The sequence below is a fragment of the Lytechinus pictus genome, chromosome 3 (genome assembly GCF_037042905.1).
Source record: "Lytechinus pictus isolate F3 Inbred chromosome 3, Lp3.0, whole genome shotgun sequence".
Taxonomy (NCBI): domain Eukaryota; kingdom Metazoa; phylum Echinodermata; class Echinoidea; order Temnopleuroida; family Toxopneustidae; genus Lytechinus; species Lytechinus pictus.
Window position 1 is genome coordinate 9,977,894 of NC_087247.1, and position 17,554 is coordinate 9,995,447.

Here is a 17,554-nt window from a genome sequence, read left to right on the forward strand (position 1 = left end):
TTCATGGAAGTCAAATCTACTTTATAAATCTCAGTAGACACAATTTGTTCTTCGAGGTCATTGCTATCATATCCTGTGTTTTATACTAGAATACCACTTGGGTTTCTGTTATCCGTAATAATAATAATAATTAACATTATTTGTATAGCGCTTATCACAAAACATGTCTCTAAGCGCTAAGGAAAAATAGAAAGAGAGAAGGAATTTTAGCAAAAAACTAAAGTAATTGTTTAGTTCACAGTAGACTGTAGACAGTTGAGGGGCTTCACATGCGAAGGGAAAGGCTATTTAACAAAAAAAGTAGGTTTTTAATGTGGATTTGAATTTCTCTGTTGAATCTGCTTGTTTTATACTTTGTGGTAGATTGTTCCAGAGATGAGATTATACTTTAGTAATAAACCAAAAATCCTATTTCACTTTAAATTTTTACAATATCAAAACATTTTAATGAAAACATTTACTGTTGATATCCCTCTCTCTCTGTAGAACTGCTCAATAACTGCAGCAACATCTATGATGTGCTTGACCCCAAGCCTGAGTGACCTCAATCTGACCCTACCCCTAGAAGTGCCCATCGCCAACGTGAGCTTCCTATTGGACGGTGTGATGGAGTACGCACCCTTGCAGAACAACGGGCAAATCAGCGGTCTCGATGAATACTTCATCTTTGTTTCCGATCCTGTTTTTTATCCGTTTGAAAATCAGAAGCTCGAACTGGAATACGATCAGCGTAAATTTATCAAGATCTCGGTAAGAAACACAATGTGCTCTGTTTTCATCGAAAACAAATTTTACCATTGCAAAAATGTTATATTGCATTATGTTATATTTCTGTGTTTTGAAGTTCAGGATTGTTTTCAAGAGTTTGAATGTGAAAAAGAAGAGTTCAAATTGAAGAAATCATTACAATAAATTTTCCTAAAATTATATCAAAGCCTTTTACTGCAAGCTAGTGGCAGTGAACCTACCCGAATGCTTACTACTTGCAATAACTCCTAATCCAATTTACGATTGATTAACATCATTTCCACAATAAATGTTGGTAACTTCCACTTTGATTAACGTGTCCTTGCTAATATTTGATCGTTATAAGCAAAATATACATATTGATATATTTGACCATTATTTATTTGTATTTTATTTTTAGGGTGATAACCTTACATTAGCTTACAGAGAAGATGATGTAAGGGTAACTATAGGAGGAGCCCCCTGCACAGATGTTGTTGTCAAGCTTCAGGAATTAACATGCTATGCCCCGGAGTCACCGCCGTCTGAAATGGAAGGAAGAAATGTATTCGACGTCAGGGTAGGTCCATATCTAGTCTTTATCAGGATGTACACAGCATATACATAAATTGTCTGTTTTTATATACTCGTAGTTCAGGGCACCACAGTTCACTACTACTAATTATTATTTTTCAAATTATTATTGAATAGATTTGAATTTAAGTTCATGATTTTTTTTTGCCTTTCCATTTAAAATATACAGAATCAAGATAAGCAAACCTACATAACAGAGAATAAGAATGAGCCATCGTACAAACTGAATATATCATGTCATAATTAACAATAGTTCATATAAAAAGGAAAATTGATGCCCATAAATCAGAATGCTTGTGATGTTGGGTCACCTAGAAAAAGAGAAAAATAAAATAGGTTAAGAGTGATGGAATACATACGTGTTGTAATAGTTTGGAATATATATAAAAGAATAGAAAACTTCCATTATCATCCAACCCTCATAGGTCTACCACGGTGCTCTGAGTTTCCTTGTGGGCCAGGTGGAGTACCTTCCTCAGGCCATTCCCCTGGCTCTCATCGTTGGGTCGGTGGCTGGCGGAGTCCTCTTCCTCCTCGTCATCCTCATCATGGGTGTGTGCATCGCCTCCTGCCGGAAGAATAATAACAACGAGAAGATCTTCAAGCAGATGGAGGAACAGATTGGAACCCTGGAGCTCACCGTGGCCCAGGAGTGCAAGGAAGGTGAGAGGATGATCCAACCCTTTCTCCTGCAAGATTTGCTCCAATTTTTATTTGGTTAGGGTTTAGGATGTGATGGTTTTGTTTTAAAAGAATCATCTGAATATGAGGCCAATACTTTGTATTAGTTAGGAATTAGATTCACTGGACAGCTGAATTTATGGGAACTTGTGAAATATGATCATCCAGTAATCGTCTACTGGCAAGTCCCTCTCTTTCATGAATGGGGATGTAAACCAGTCATCTATATTATGCAGACCAGAACTATTGGATAATCATAGGAAATGAAAAACATATTTTGATGCATTTAATTTGTTACACACCATTTTTATTCAACAACAAAAAAACCATGAAATTAATCGTCTGTTGTTTTTTTCTCTCGTCTTTTTGCTATTCATAGCCTTTGCCGAGTTGCAGACTGGTGTCCTTTCCATCACACATGACATCAAGGGGCACGGTATCCCAATTCTTGATTACCGAACTTATGTCGTCAAGTCTCTGTTTCCTGAGAACCCAAATCATGCGGTACTCAAAGAATTATCGGTGAGTCACAGGAGAGACAGTTACTTTAATGGTGTTAACTCTTTAGATTACAAAAATAATTATGGATAAATTTGAGAGGTATGATATGATATTTTTTTACAGATATTCTTCTTGTGTTTAATTTGAGACTGTTGAGGCGTATTGTTATCTTTACTTCATACAAAATAATACTAGTTAAATGTGTAATTGGCAAATAACTGCTTTGTCATGAAGGTTATAGGCTACCTGACATGAACGATGCATATTTACATCTTCTTGAAAGTTATTTACTATCCCTCATCAAAATTGATAAATAACTCCTGCTTGACTGATTTTATCATCAGGTTGCTGGTGTCAGGAAAGACTTCGTCCAGAAGGGTTTGTGGCAGTTTGGTCAGCTCCTCTCCAACAAGTCGTTCCTCCTGATATTCATACGTGTGTTGGAGGAGCAGCGGACCCTGTCGACCAAGGATCTCAGCAACGTGGCATCCCTCCTGGTGGTGGCCTTCCAAGGGAAGATGGAGTACTGTACCGACGTCCTGAAAGCTCTGATGGCAAGGGCCATCAAACAGCACGTCAAGGAGGGCGAAGAGTCGGCCAGGGTCTTCATGAGGAGGTGAGAGAATGTTGGACTTGATATGTATATACTCCCGTCAAAGAGAGGTGCGATGGATGTGGTTTAGAAATTGGTGGTGGTGGTGGAGATGGCATTGGAAGTGGAGACGTTGGTGATAGGGTGGTTAAGAGTTGTAGTAGGGTGATGGTCATAATGTTGGTGCTGAGTGATGGTGGTAGTTCCTGTTATAGTGTTGAAGATGGTGGAGATGATAAGGTTGATGATAAGGTCGATGATAATGATGATGACCATGATGATGACGATGCGGCTGCAGATGATGATGGTGATGATGATGATGATAATGAGATGATGATGATGGTGATGATGATGATGGTGATGATGATGATTGTGATCATGATGATGATGATCATTATTATTGAGTAGAAGGAAATACATATAGGCATATAATGAATGAATGATTGAATGAATAAATGAATGAGTGATTGAGTGGGTGGGTGGGTGGGTGAGTGAGTGAGTGAGTGAGTGAGTGAGTGAGTGAGTGAGTGAGTGAGTGAGTGAGTGAGTGAGTGAGTGAGTGAGTGAGTGAGTGAGTGAATGAATGAATGAATGAATGAATGAATGAATGAATGAATGAATGAATGAATGAATGAATTATGATAGTTGAAATACACCTTATTTATGAAGACGATTGTAGTGAAGAAGAATGAAATATCCACCCATTTCTCCTTTTTTTATTCAATCCAGGGGAGTGTCTGTTGTTGAGAAGATGGTTGGACATTGGCTTGCTGTCCTGCTCTACAATCATCTCCAAGACCATGCCGGCGAGCCTCTCTTCAAACTCTTCTATGCCATCAAGCAACAGGTCGAGAAAGGACCAGTTGATTCTGTGACAGGGGAGGCCCGGTACAGTTTGACGGAGGGAAAGCTCATCAGACAACAAGTGGAAGTCAAACAATTGGTGAGAATAACGATTAACAAATACCTTGTCATATTTGTTTTTGGTGTAATAAGAAAGTTGAGAATGGGAAATTTGTGTTTATTTATCATCCAGAAGCTTATGGAGCCATAGCTGTGTTGATTATCAACAAACTCTAGCCTCTTGGTATTGCCTTTTGTCAGCTGTTGATCCAAATGATGTTGCCTGATTTTAAGATCAATGCTCTGACAGCTGTATTTAAACTTCCTGCTCAGCACCATGTCTGTCTCGCTTCCTTTGTTTGACCATTTGCTATTATTGCATATGGCTCTATTATTATGAGAATTTTGGAAACGTTTCGTCTATGTTTTAAACATTAAGATGTCTTTATGAGAAGTTAATGATAAGTTGTAATTACAGGAAAGCATAATCTCAAATATGATCATAACATATAGGCTGCAATGTTTTGTAAGTTGACTACTTCACTGTAATCTGAAGCACTCTGTACTAAGTCAGTTCTTTTTCTCCTAATGTATCCCTCGAAGACTTTGAAGGCTCAGGGTCCAGACCGAAACACTCCTATTGTCGAGGTCAAAGTCTTGGATTGTGATACCATCTCCCAGACAAAGGCTAAGATCCTTGATGCCATCTACAAGACATCGCCCTATTCACAAAGACCCAAGAAGGAGGAACTTGATCTAGGTAAATTCATATCTTTTTATTTAGACTGAAGTGTTGTGTAGATATGAAATTAAGATGTTATTGTAAGGGAGGTCAAGATTTTGCCTTTTTTTCATTGTGATGATTGCTATTGTGTTATGGGGCAAGACTTAGGTTAGTATTTTTCATTACTGATATGTTCTGTAATGGAGCATGGATATCTTACTGCTGCCACCAGTATGATGTATCCCACATATATCCCACCGCTGCCACCATGTGTAATGGAGCTTTGCATATACATGTAAATTCACTGCTGTCACCATGGTAATGGGGCATTGCATATGAATGTTTATCCCACAGTTGCCACTATGCAGTGAAATGGGGCATTGCATATGAATGTATATCCCACCGCTGCCACCATTATGGTGTCATGGAGCATTGCATATGCATGTATATATATCCACCACTGCCACTATGTGGTGTAATGGGACATTGCATATGAATGTATATTCCATCGTTACCACCATGTGTTGTCATTGGGCATTGCATATGGACGTATATCCCACCGCTGCCACCATGTTGTGTAATGGGGTATTGCATATGGATGTATATCCCACCGCTGCCACCATGTTGTGTCATGGGGTATTGCATATGGAATATATCCCACCGCTGCCCTGCCACCATGTTGTGTAGTAAGGCATTGCGTTTGAATGGATATCCCATTGCTATCACAATTATAGGTAATACATCATAACGATGTCATCAGTATATAAACTCACCTCTTTGGTGTATCACTCGTTTTTCTCCCCTATTTCAGAATGGTATGATCGACCTGGTGGCAAGCTTCTTCTTTTTGATGACGATGGACTGAGACCACTGGAGGGAGGTTGGAGAAAGCTCAACACCCTTTCACATTATCAGGTATGACGATCAAGTTAGGTTGTTTAGAGTTATGTATATGTTTCATGCCGTTATAAGTTATGAATTAAGATTGTTTGCATTCATTTTCCAAGAGCTTATTGCTGTGTGTGCATTGTTGTATGGAGCTGCCGTCTTCGAATTTCAATCCTCTGTTTCAGGGAGACTTTACTGTGAGATCAGGGCCCTGTCTTACAAAAAGTTGTGATTGATCCAATCAACCGCAACTATGGACGGCCAGCAACGTCAACATCTGAAATGCAAATTTGTTGAAAATATTTTCTAGATATGGTGTATATTCATACATTCATCGTTTTTTTGAAGACTCAGTGCAATTCTTTTTGTTTATTAAGGGGTTTGTGCGAATTTCCTGTAGAAAAAATTATGGTATGGATGGATTTCCATGCAGTTGAGATTGATTGGATCAATCGTAACTCTTTGTAAGACGGGGCCCAGATTAGTCTGTGTCAGCATTGTACAATCAAGGCATTCACTCTGTATTCAAGGAGATGTTGAATATTTGCCAGTTTGCAGGATTGATAAAGTTTATCTTTTGTTTGATGTTATTTACAGGTAACAGAAGGTGCAACAGTGTATCTGCTCCAGGCTCAGGGAAGCAGTGGATCCTTACATTCTAACCATTCATCACCGGCTAGATCATACAGTAAGTTCATTCATTTCACAAGTATTTTGTAGGAAAATAATTATAATTATTTCCGATGTGATTTCTGATCTCGCTCCACATTAGGCAAATTTAACAGTATGTCACATTCTGGTGAATGTTTATTTCTACTTTTCATGTTTACATTGTACATTAAATGGGCACCGAAAGGTGGACCTATATAATTATAAGTAGCCCAAAACTTCTTCATAATATTTGTTTCAGTTGCACCAGTATTTGTGGTTATTTTACCTGCTTTTGTTTTTTATTATTATTTTTTTTTTGGTAGGGTTTGAATCGATTTCAATGAATAGATATAGACTTTTAAATGCAGATAAATCGGGGAAGTAATAAAGGTGTTCTTGAGGAGATAATTATAAATAGACATATTTACTCTCTATTTCTTATTGCTTTCTTTCAGGTAATGTGAATGTTAGCTTTAACACTCAGACGCCTGCATCGTCCATGTCACCTATGATCACTCTGGACTATGAGAATGCGAATAGGATGTGGCATCTGGTCAAGCCTCAAGACCACCAGCAACTCGAGAATGGTGTCACGGATAGGAAGATGATGGCGGAGATATACCTCCCCAGGCTCTTAACCACAAAGGTATGTTAGTACAGTTCATGAATGAATAATTCTTACGAATTTTGTCATCGTAGGTTTAACTTAGTTATTCTTTAGGCTGTAGATAGTATGATTAGGTGTTGGATGAAATTTGATAGGATAATTTTATGTTCAAACATGATTGATCATGTTTATGTTTCATGTAAGATTTAATCAATTTTGTAATGTATAGGAGTCTATTGTAATGTATCAATATGCAGTTATTGGTTACACAACATATCATTTGCATGACATTCTATGCTGGTTTCGAAGTGATTAAATCGGAAGAAGAATAAGTAGATCATTTAAATTATTTGTAGTTATTAAGGTGATGTATGATAATCAAAATATAATTATTATATATATATATTGATTGATTGATAGATTGACTCATGATAAGAACAATACAAAATATGTAGGTATCAATGATGGTATGGCTAATAAACAGTTAAGTGGTTTGAACAAAATTTGTGTGTTGCATAGAAATTGGTACTTATCATTTCGTCCATTTCTCTCTTTGTCCCTCCCCAGACCATCTTACACAAGTTTGTGGATGACCTCGTAACAACCGTCTTCATCTTGAACGATGGGAATTCCTTGCCTCTCGCCATCAAGTATCTCTTTGACTTCCTGGATGAGCAGGCCCTTGAGAATGGTATCACAGATCCAGCCATCATTCATGCATGGAAATCAAACAGGTAGGAATGTATATACAGCATAATAGAAGTGACAATGTCATATCTGAAAATATCTAACATAACCAGGCATGCTGGGGCATAAATGAAATTCAAGGTTCTTCTGATAAAGTACAGTCCACTGACTGGTGTATTGTCATACTATATTTGGCAGGTCTGGTGCGGAGTATGCACAGTGCCATTTTTAAAGATTCTACAAAGTTACTAAGTGCAGCTAAGAAACCATGCTCCTCTCTTAGCGAAGCGGGATGCTCTTACCTCTTGCTTGAAGAGGCTAACAGAGATGACATTGGGTAGTTCATCTGGCAAGGAATTCCATAACCTGATGGAGTCTGGCAAGAAGGACTTATGATGTATGAGAGTCCTTCCAAAAAGTATTTGAAATCGCTGAGAGTGTCCACGGCTTGATGTCACCGCTGGAATCAGGAACGTCTCTCGAATGTCTATATGCTGGTTGACGATACAATGCATCAACATCCTTTTGTATTGTGCCCTACGCTTCGAATCTGCAGAAAGAAAACCTCACAAGCTTTAGAAAAAGATGTATAATGATTGAATCGTGGTACATATTTTTTAATTGATATATATTTGCTCTTTTGAAATAGCAATATCATAAAAAGTCATGATTTATTTGCATTATCTGTTGTATTTAGTATGCCAAAAATGATAAATAATATTGAATTCTACATAAGTAGACTTAGCTGAAATTGAAATAATTTTTCATTGGATTTTATTTGGAAAGTTTTTTTTTTTTTACTCTGTGAAAAGTGCCTTCAAGCCATTATCATGATATTCATGTACTTTCTATTTCCCCTCCAGCCTACCCCTTCGTTTCTGGGTTAACCTCATCAAGAACCCTGATATGATCTTTGACATCCACAAGGCTGATACCGTGGACTCCTGTCTATCCGTCGTAGCCCAGTGTGTGATGGAAGCCTGTTCGGTCTCGGAGCAACAACTCAACAAGAATTCACCAGCGAGCAAGCTGCTTTATGCAAAAGACATTCCTGCATACAAGGAATATGTTTCACAGTAAGTTTACTATATACCTATTTTTTTTTTAATACTGATATAGGCAATCCAACATACAACACCTTTGAGATGCTTTTAATGATGTTGCATGGTCTTTATATGACAGAACAGAGAACCATAATAAAACCGTCAAACAACAAAGCCTGCAAAGTACAATTAAAAAATGAAGCTCTAAAATCAGGCTAAAATCAAGAAGATATATTTTCTTGATGTGAATACAAATCAAACTGATTAGATTAATGGTAATTAGAAGAATTAGTTGACAAAATGACATTGAGCCAAAATTGATAATCACGTATAATTTTACTTAATAATTGGTGGAATATTTAATGGGAAGATCAAATGGGACTCAATAATAGTAGTGTCAGATGGTCTTTGATTAGAAAAAATTATATTTTACTTGCAACATACAAAAAAAATGTAAGACAGTGCTCCCCTTATCAAATTGAATCATGAGTATTTGAAAGAAAAATCGTAAATTCTGTGAAGTTTACTTTTCAGGATCATTGTATCCTCACTAACTGAATATTTAACTTTGTTTTTTCAAAGGTACTACAGAGACATCCAGAGCATGCCGGTGATCAGTGACCAGGATATGAATGCTATGTTGGCTGAACACTCACAAAGACATCACTATGATTTCCATATGCTGTCAGCACTCAATGAGCTCTACTTCGGCTATGCCTGCAAGTACAGAAGTGAGGTTAGTATAAAATGGAAGTAATCAGTTTACATCTTGCACTATTGCGCAAGTACCCCCACACAAGACTAAAGCAACACTAGGTCATTTTTTATGTCAGCCCCACGAGTGTGGAACAAACTTCCCGTCGATATAAGGAGTTCAACAAGTTTACATAATTTCAAGTTAAAATTAAAAACCTATCTATTCCAATAGTATGTACAGCACCTAGGAGGATCTTGCAGCACAATAGAATATATAGAAATAGTTTTTTTGCGCTATATAAAGGCATTGTGATAAAGACCCTGTAAGCAATTTTGTTGTTACCTTGTATATTTCCATGGTTTTTTTTAAAGTAGATATGTATAATCTTAAAGCTTTGTAATCCTCGTTGTGTATTGTTTAAAGTCTACAGCTCGTAAATACATGAATGGATAGTTGATGGTGATTTGAAAGGAATAAGAAAAAAAAAATGAGAATTTGAAACAAGTAAGAAAACAAAACGAAAAGAAAAGACTGAAAATTTGAAAGTAAAAAATTGTAATATAAGAATATAATCAACACAGAACTTTTATAGAATGGGGATAATCATGTGATGAAATTATGTAAACTTCTACCATCCTAGAATCATGTGGGGCAATTATGTAAACTTCTACCATCCTAGAATCATGTGGGGCAAGCTTTCAACCACTTTTTTTGTTATTTTCTCATGCCATTTAATTAGTCGCACGTTTCCCTTGTGCGGCATGATGTTTTGTTTTCGTTGGAGCGAAGATTGGCAGCAATGAATATGCAATTGAGCGTAGGATTAACACTTTTTATCCATACTCATAATTTAACATCCACAAATTTGTCAATATTGTTTTTTGTTTCTATTTTAATGTTTATACTCTATTTTTTCCTTTATATTTTTTTCCTTTATACATTGGTCTCAAGCGCCTTGAGCCTCTAATTAAGATGGAAAGTGTGTGATAAAAGTCTTATGTTTTATTGTTATTTTATTATTCTCTCTTTGATTACAGTTAATAACAGCCTTAGATGAGGACAACACGGCCATCAAACAGGGCCATGCTGAGAAGATTGAAGACATTGAAAGAATCATGTCCAAATCATTCTGACAAATAACCATCAACCCAATTGAAGCAAGCAGAAAGAATGGGATCGTGCTACCAGACTCTGATATCAAATCCACCGCCTGTTAAGAGTGTGAGGGAGAGAGCAAGAGAGAGAGAGAGAGAGAGTGATGAAGAGAGCAAGAGAGAGAGAGTGGTGAAGAGAAAGAAGTAGAAAGAGCAAGAGAATAAAGAGAGGACCTTGATGTAAACACAAAAACGTATAAGTACTTGAGACATCTCAACTGAAATAATTAATTTCAACTCAAAGTAATTTGAATATGGAATTTAGTGTAAACTTCTTCTTTTTTAATAACATTAAGGAACCTTAGTTTGAAAGAAATTAGTATTAGATTAATTTTGTTGCAGAGTAATAGTCAAATGAATGAGTGGAAATACACAACTAAGTACATTACACTTTTGATATTTTGTTTCAATAGATGAATTGCTTTCTTAGTATTCATTTTCCGGCCACAACATAATCAATGAAGTAACAATAAACTGCTGAAAGATAGATAGAGAGATGATATTAGTTACAAGAGAAAAGGGAGTCTGAAACGAACCATTCCAAGAAAATTCTGCCTGCTTCGATTGGGTTGATAGTAAACAGAGAAGTTTATATCAGATTATATATATATTTTTATATATTGCTACAAATTAATGTACAGAAGAAAAACTTATCACTTCCAAGAGCTGTTCATTCTAACAAATTTCTGTCATTTTTTATTTTCATTTTTTTGCAATTGTATAATGAACTTGTGCTTTTCATAGAGCTTGTTAGCAGCTGTAAAAAAAAAATAGTTGTAGCATCAATATTTTCATCCAGCTTCGCATTGTTATGGTTTTTTAAATAGAAATTTGCATTGATAAGTGATATGCAAAGGAATTGTTCCCAGGTGCTTGTGATAAAACTACTGCTTTCATTTTATTTCATTTGATGCAAACTGGCTTGAAGGATTAATGATTATGCGAGGATAGGGATTCTGAATTGAAGTTCTCGATAAATCTAGGTTACTGTTGGGTTGGTGCAAGGGAGATGATTTGGGGACAAATGAATGAAATATTGTACAATTTGCTCCTACATTTCTGAATGTTCTTTATGGTTTGATTGAAAAATCCGGATATTGGTGGATTACATAAAGTCTATATTATATATGATACTTAGTCATAATGGGATAAAGAATTCAAAGTATTTACCTATTCAAGAATTTGATTTATATTTAAATTTATATAATTAATTAGATATTTTTGAACGGTCCAAATTAATAATAAAAAATTGAGTCTTAGTAGAATGTTATTTATCTTCATTGTAATAACATTTTAAAGAAATGCAATGTTATTTCATATAACCTGTCCCCAAAATATTTTAAATGTTATCTCTATTGAAAATTGGGGTTTTGTGAATTAATATTGAGTGCATACACTACTCATTTTGCAAGTCAAAATGCTTCTTTTTAATTCCCAAGTATACCAATTACTACTTTCAAATTAATGTTTATTTTAGCTATTGCTTTAATGAAATTATATCCCCTAACCTAGTGTTTTTACATATGTATTTATATGAGTACATTGGAAAAAAATCCATTTATAATTCATTTAGTTATTCATTTTTTAATAGAATATTCAATAAGTTTAAGCAATACCAAAGAGCTATATGGCAGTACTCTTCTTCCCCTTTTTAGCATTTAATTTATGCCCTGTTCCTTAAAAGTTACTTTCCTTATTAAACATTTTCAATATTGCATTTATACTTTAACCTTTACCTGTAATTTACATTTGTGTATGGGCACTTTTACCTATAACAAGTTTGATAAGCTTGTATTTATGCAAATTCCCTATTTAAAACAAAACAGTGTTTTCCCAAATATGCAAGTATTTTTATATTACTGACATTTCCATCTTTGACAGTTATTTAATTTGATATTTTGTTATATTGTAGTTAACATTATGTAGTCAGAAAAAAAATGTTGAAAGAAATTCTTCAGAAAGTTTGAAAGTAAAATATGCTTTGTTAGTCCTTCATATTGTATTCAGAAAATCCTAATACCTTAATTTCTCATTGTTTATGACAGCTTTTCTTTATTATTTGCTATGTTCAGCTTGTATTCCTTTATTGCAAATGAGTGAATGTTTCACTGATGATACCTTCTGTAAAGTATTATGATAGTCTTCATCAAAAGTGCCATTATTATGTTAAACTTTATGTGATTATTTATACAGTGTATTTGTGTTTTTGCTGTATGGTATATGGATTTTTTTCCACATTCCATGTTTATAACAAAATTATAATGTCACATACTTCTGAAAGAACTCTAGTTTACAAATGCCTTGTATTGTGAGCAGGGTTTTTTGTGGGGTGTCAGATGGGATAAGCAAAATTTTGTCTCATTTTCCAAACAGAGGGAATAGACCTGATTGATATAGTGTCGTGGGATTGATGGTACATGATATATTGCACCAGTATGACAGCCATGATCATTTGTGTAGGGTTATTCTTGTTTGATATAAACAATAATACAGTGTCTTGTAGGTTTGTGTTCAAGAAACTAAAAAAAAATTCTGTTATTGCAAAATATATATATATTTTTTTTTTAATTTATCTACCATGTATCCAGTCTGAAATTATTGGACATAGTTTGCTTTTAATGAAAAATTGCATGTGCAAATTTAACAAAAAGGGGCGGTCGCATTCCCAAATAATCATAGACGCTGATTTACTCGTGTACTCAGTAGTATTGTTTGTTAGGGAAAGATATATTCAAAGGATGGATTGTTGTACAAATGGATGATTATCTGAAACTGTATACCAAGAAACGCTGAACCCTTCCGTACAAAGTGATATTTTATATGGATAGCGAAGACGATAAGCACTATTTTATATATCTTGCTCAATCATGATGATACCAACAAACCTGTGAAAGCAATAATGTGTATTGTTGGATACTCGTAATCACAATTGACTATGCATAATGTCGTAGGATTTGCTTGTATACACAGCTGATATACCAACATTATGTGATGGAAAATTGGAATATCAAGCTAGTTGCATGTTTTGATGGTGGTGGTGGTGATGATGATGATGACGATGATGATGATGATGATTGTGATGATAGCGGTGATGATGGTGATGATGGTGATGATGACGACAATGATGATGATGATGATGGTGACGATGATGATGATGATGATGATGATGATGATGGTGATGATGGTAATGATGATGATGATGGTGATGATGATGATGATGATGATGATGGTGATGATGGTGATGATGATGATGATGATCACCAATCAGCACCACCATGATCATCCTTGTCATCATCGTCATCATCATCATCATAGGCAAAGATGATAGCATCTATGATTATTTTTTTTACTTCATGAGTTGATTCAGTACTTCAAGTTAACTATTGTAGATGAAGGGGTACATTTGACAAGGAGTGTCATATTGATTACATTTATGTACACGTTCCTTACAGATATGCTGTACTTTTTCATGCAAAGTCTGTACCATTATGAAATGATTATCTAACTTTATTTGTTATGTGATAGAACATGAAGTGTAGTAATGTTCTGTATTTTTGATAAAATGATGTATGTAAAAGTTGATGCAAATGAAACAAATCTTGGGAATCGATCTTCCGTGTAATTGCCAGATTGTACAGTTAGCAAAAGTTATTGAAATCATGAGTATGTAAATATTCTTGTATGTATTTAAAGATATATGAAGATGTTGTTATGAGCATGTATATTGACACTTTGTTCTCGCATGTCTGTTTCATACTCTTTCCTGCTGTCTGAAAAAAATTGATATTCTTCAACTCATTTTACATATTTTCCAAGAAAAAAATGCAGATGTTGAAAAATAAAATCTTGAGATTAATTCTTTAATTTTGACTTGTGATTTTATCGTTATTTTCAATTATACCTTTCAAGTCTTTCATGACTGTCAGAGGTTTCCACGTGTTTTTTCTATGAATACCATGTATGAACTTTATTTACTTCATGGGAAGGAAAATTATTTTTTAAATGTGATTTTTTGCATCCAAGGACAGGTTCCAGTCGTTTATAAAGTCTTGCATGACTTATAAACAACCGTCCTAAGACTGAGACATTTATCAGAGATGTGCTTGCATTGATATTGCTATTCGTCGAATTTGAGGATTGTACAGCTCAGGAAAGTAAGGAAGAGAGAGTGAAGAAAATGATAATAATAATAGGCATTTATATAGCGCCATCTGTCTAGAAATATTCTATTCCAAGGCGCGTTGTTATTATTATTATTACCCAAGCTTTAGCTTGAGCTGCCTTACAGCGCTCATGCATTCAAGGAATTAATCCTGCCGGGTACCCATTCACCTCACCTGGGTCGAGTGCAGCACAACGTGGATAAATTTCTTGCTGAAGGAAATTACGCCATGGCTGGGATTCGAACCCACGACCCTCTGTTTCAAAGTCAGAAGTCTGGGCCACAACGCTCCACGTGAGTGTTGATGAGAGAATATAGAGATCCTGTTTGAAATGACAAAATGGATAAGAGTGGGAGACGGATGAGAAGGGTAATGAGGGGAGAGAGAAGAAGAGAGAGATGGGGAGGGAGCGAGGTTAAGAAAGAAAGAAGAAGTTGATTTAACAAAGTTAGAGGATGGGTCACACACAAGGGCGGATCCAGGATTTTCCATAAGGGGGGGCACATTTTCCGCATGAAAATTTGACAAGGAAAAAAAAAGGTTCTCATTTTCAAAAGGGGTGGGCACAGTTGGGTAAAATAGGTATTTTTACATAATTACATTACGTTTTTATTATGGCCCCCAAGGGGGGGGGGCACGGGCCGGCTGTGCCCCCCCCCCCCCCCCGATCCGCCACTGTTCACACACTCCAGAGACAGGGATAGAAAAAATCAAGCCAGGGAATAATCGCCCCGTTTCTACAGCGGCGTAACAGGGGTCGGTGGCCAGGGGGGGCAAGAGCCAAAATTTTCCCGGTCATATCATGGTATGAACAGGCGTAATGGTGTAATGAGGCGACGATTTTGAGAGGGCCAGATATTGCGTATTAGGCAGAATCTATCTTTTAAAAAAAAGTTGCGAGCGAGCGAAGGGAGCGAGCAAAATTTTGACATTTTTTATATGAAAATCCAATTTTGTGATAGATTTTGACGTGATATCCAGAGAATAATATATGTCACTCTTCTCTTTCCATTCATTTTTTGTGGTCTGTACACCATTGTGAACACGATTATTTTCCGCAATAGCGTGATAGAGTAAACAAAAAACGAGGGGCGCAGTATGGCGCATGTGCTAAAAAGCTGCTTGAGAAAAAAAATCACCTTTCCATGACAATCTAACTTTGAGATATTTCTGACATTATATTCAGTAAATAAAATCATATCCTACACTTTTCCCCCTTTTCTTACTTGGTTGTAGAAGTTTTGGGGACCATGGCCCAACCCTTCCATATTCATATACGGCAGTGCTATGCGGTTGGGGTAAGGGGCGGAGCCCCCGGAACTTCTTGAAATCACAGCCATTCAAACCTCGCAGATTGCCGCTATTATTAATCAAATCACGGGTTTATACAGAATATAGGTTTTACAAAACACACTTATTCAACCCAGTTGAACCAAATATTTTGAGGGGGCAAAACATAGCGATGTGGGAAAATTTGTAAAAAAATCGCCAGCGAGCAAAGCGAGCTGGAAAAAAATTGCCTGATGAAATTGAATTCTGTGATAGATTTTTCTATTATATTCAGCAAATAACACATTTCATTGTTTCCATTCATTTCATTATATACGTTGTCTCTTATAATTTCTTTTGAACCAAGACCGCCCCCCGCCTGTACGCCAGTGATTAAACGTAAAGCTTAATGTATGAAGGGTCCCTACATGGGGCGCTATAGAGCCATTTGAAAGTTGTAGATGAAGAACCCCTACTGCGTGGGGTCTGGGGAAAGCCGCGATAGCTTAAAATTTAGCAAGCTCATAGCACAATTTTATATGCAGTCCTTTTTTCTTGTAGCTCTTTATTTTCAATCCTCGGCAGCCCGGTCGTGTTATTAAGGTTTTTTTTCTTGTCCCTTTTCTTTGTTTTCCAATTTAGCTTCCATTCTACCTTCATTTCCCGCTATTGTTTGCCATTTTGTCATCTTTTGATTTATTTCCCATCATGCAATTGTACTACATATGCCTATTTCGGAATGACTTGTTCTTTCTCAACTGTTCTTTTTTTGTTCCTTTTCCCGCTTTCCTTCCTTTTCGATTAATTTTTTTCGCTTTGTTTCTTTTCAATTTTCCCTTTTCCTTTCCTCCTTTCTCTTTCCCCTTTCCTTCCCCTTTCCCTTTCTTTCTCCCTCCCTTTTCTTTTTTTCCCGTTTTTTTTTATTTTCCCGGTGAAATCCGCCAGGGGGGGCAGTTTGCCCCCCCTGCCCCCCCGCCTGTTACGCCACTGCGTTTCTAGTAAAGCCAGTCACACCATTTACATACAATCTGTCGGTTTGAAAATGGTTCCATTCATAATTATGACTGTAGCAGAAACATGGACCTACTCAGAAAGGACTCTCACAATGTCGGTGCAATCTATTTTTTTTAACATTATGGCAACGGCCGCAAATTGTCGCACGATCTGTGTTTATCGTGAAAGCCCCTCAAGTAGCAAAGCTATGGAGTTTAATATGTTTGTCCCTCGGAGAGGACTTAAGTCGTGGTTCCTCTGATTGTTTCTAACAACCACTGATGCAGACGCAACCACTGATCTTGACAGTCATGTAAAATAACTACCACCACCAATCCCTTCTAATCAACACATGCATACGTCCTGAATATTATCCCTTCCATTCATTGTTCAATTTGGTCAACATTTATTTAATATCTTCTTATGATTGCATTATTTGTCAATTTCTTTTTTAAAATTCTTTGTAAATCAGTTTGGTAACTGAAAGGGCTACCCTGTGGAAATAAAACATGAATAGATATATAAATGGATGAATGAATTATTTAATTAAAAAATAAATAAAAAAAGAAAAATGAATAAATAAGTAATTAAATAGAGTAATTTGCTGATTCATTCATCAGTTATCACCCTCATTTTTTAATTACAAGAAAAAGCAAATTAAAAATATATATACATTGTCCATAGCTGCCAAACCTCCCCCTCAAGCCATCATCCTCGCGCCGCCCAGGCTTGATCTACAGC

The 17,554-nt window shown here is 36.1% G+C and overlaps 1 protein-coding gene across 1 annotated transcript in view; it reads left to right on the forward strand.

The window, feature by feature from the left end:
• LOC129257853 (plexin-A2-like) overlaps positions 1-14,252 on the forward strand; it is a 34,349-nt gene extending 20,097 nt beyond the window's left edge. The window contains exons 15-28 of the mRNA XM_064097936.1: positions 487-750; positions 1,148-1,306; positions 1,746-1,983; positions 2,381-2,523; positions 2,847-3,118; positions 3,824-4,037; positions 4,541-4,697; positions 5,473-5,576; positions 6,147-6,237; positions 6,656-6,846; positions 7,375-7,541; positions 8,358-8,570; positions 9,120-9,273; positions 10,272-14,252. Of these exons, the coding sequence (XP_063954006.1) occupies positions 487-750; positions 1,148-1,306; positions 1,746-1,983; positions 2,381-2,523; positions 2,847-3,118; positions 3,824-4,037; positions 4,541-4,697; positions 5,473-5,576; positions 6,147-6,237; positions 6,656-6,846; positions 7,375-7,541; positions 8,358-8,570; positions 9,120-9,273; positions 10,272-10,367 (2,463 nt within the window). The 3' untranslated portion in view covers positions 10,368-14,252. The remainder of the gene's footprint in view (positions 1-486; positions 751-1,147; positions 1,307-1,745; positions 1,984-2,380; positions 2,524-2,846; positions 3,119-3,823; positions 4,038-4,540; positions 4,698-5,472; positions 5,577-6,146; positions 6,238-6,655; positions 6,847-7,374; positions 7,542-8,357; positions 8,571-9,119; positions 9,274-10,271) is intronic.
• The last annotated feature ends 3,302 nt before the right edge of the window (positions 14,253-17,554 follow it).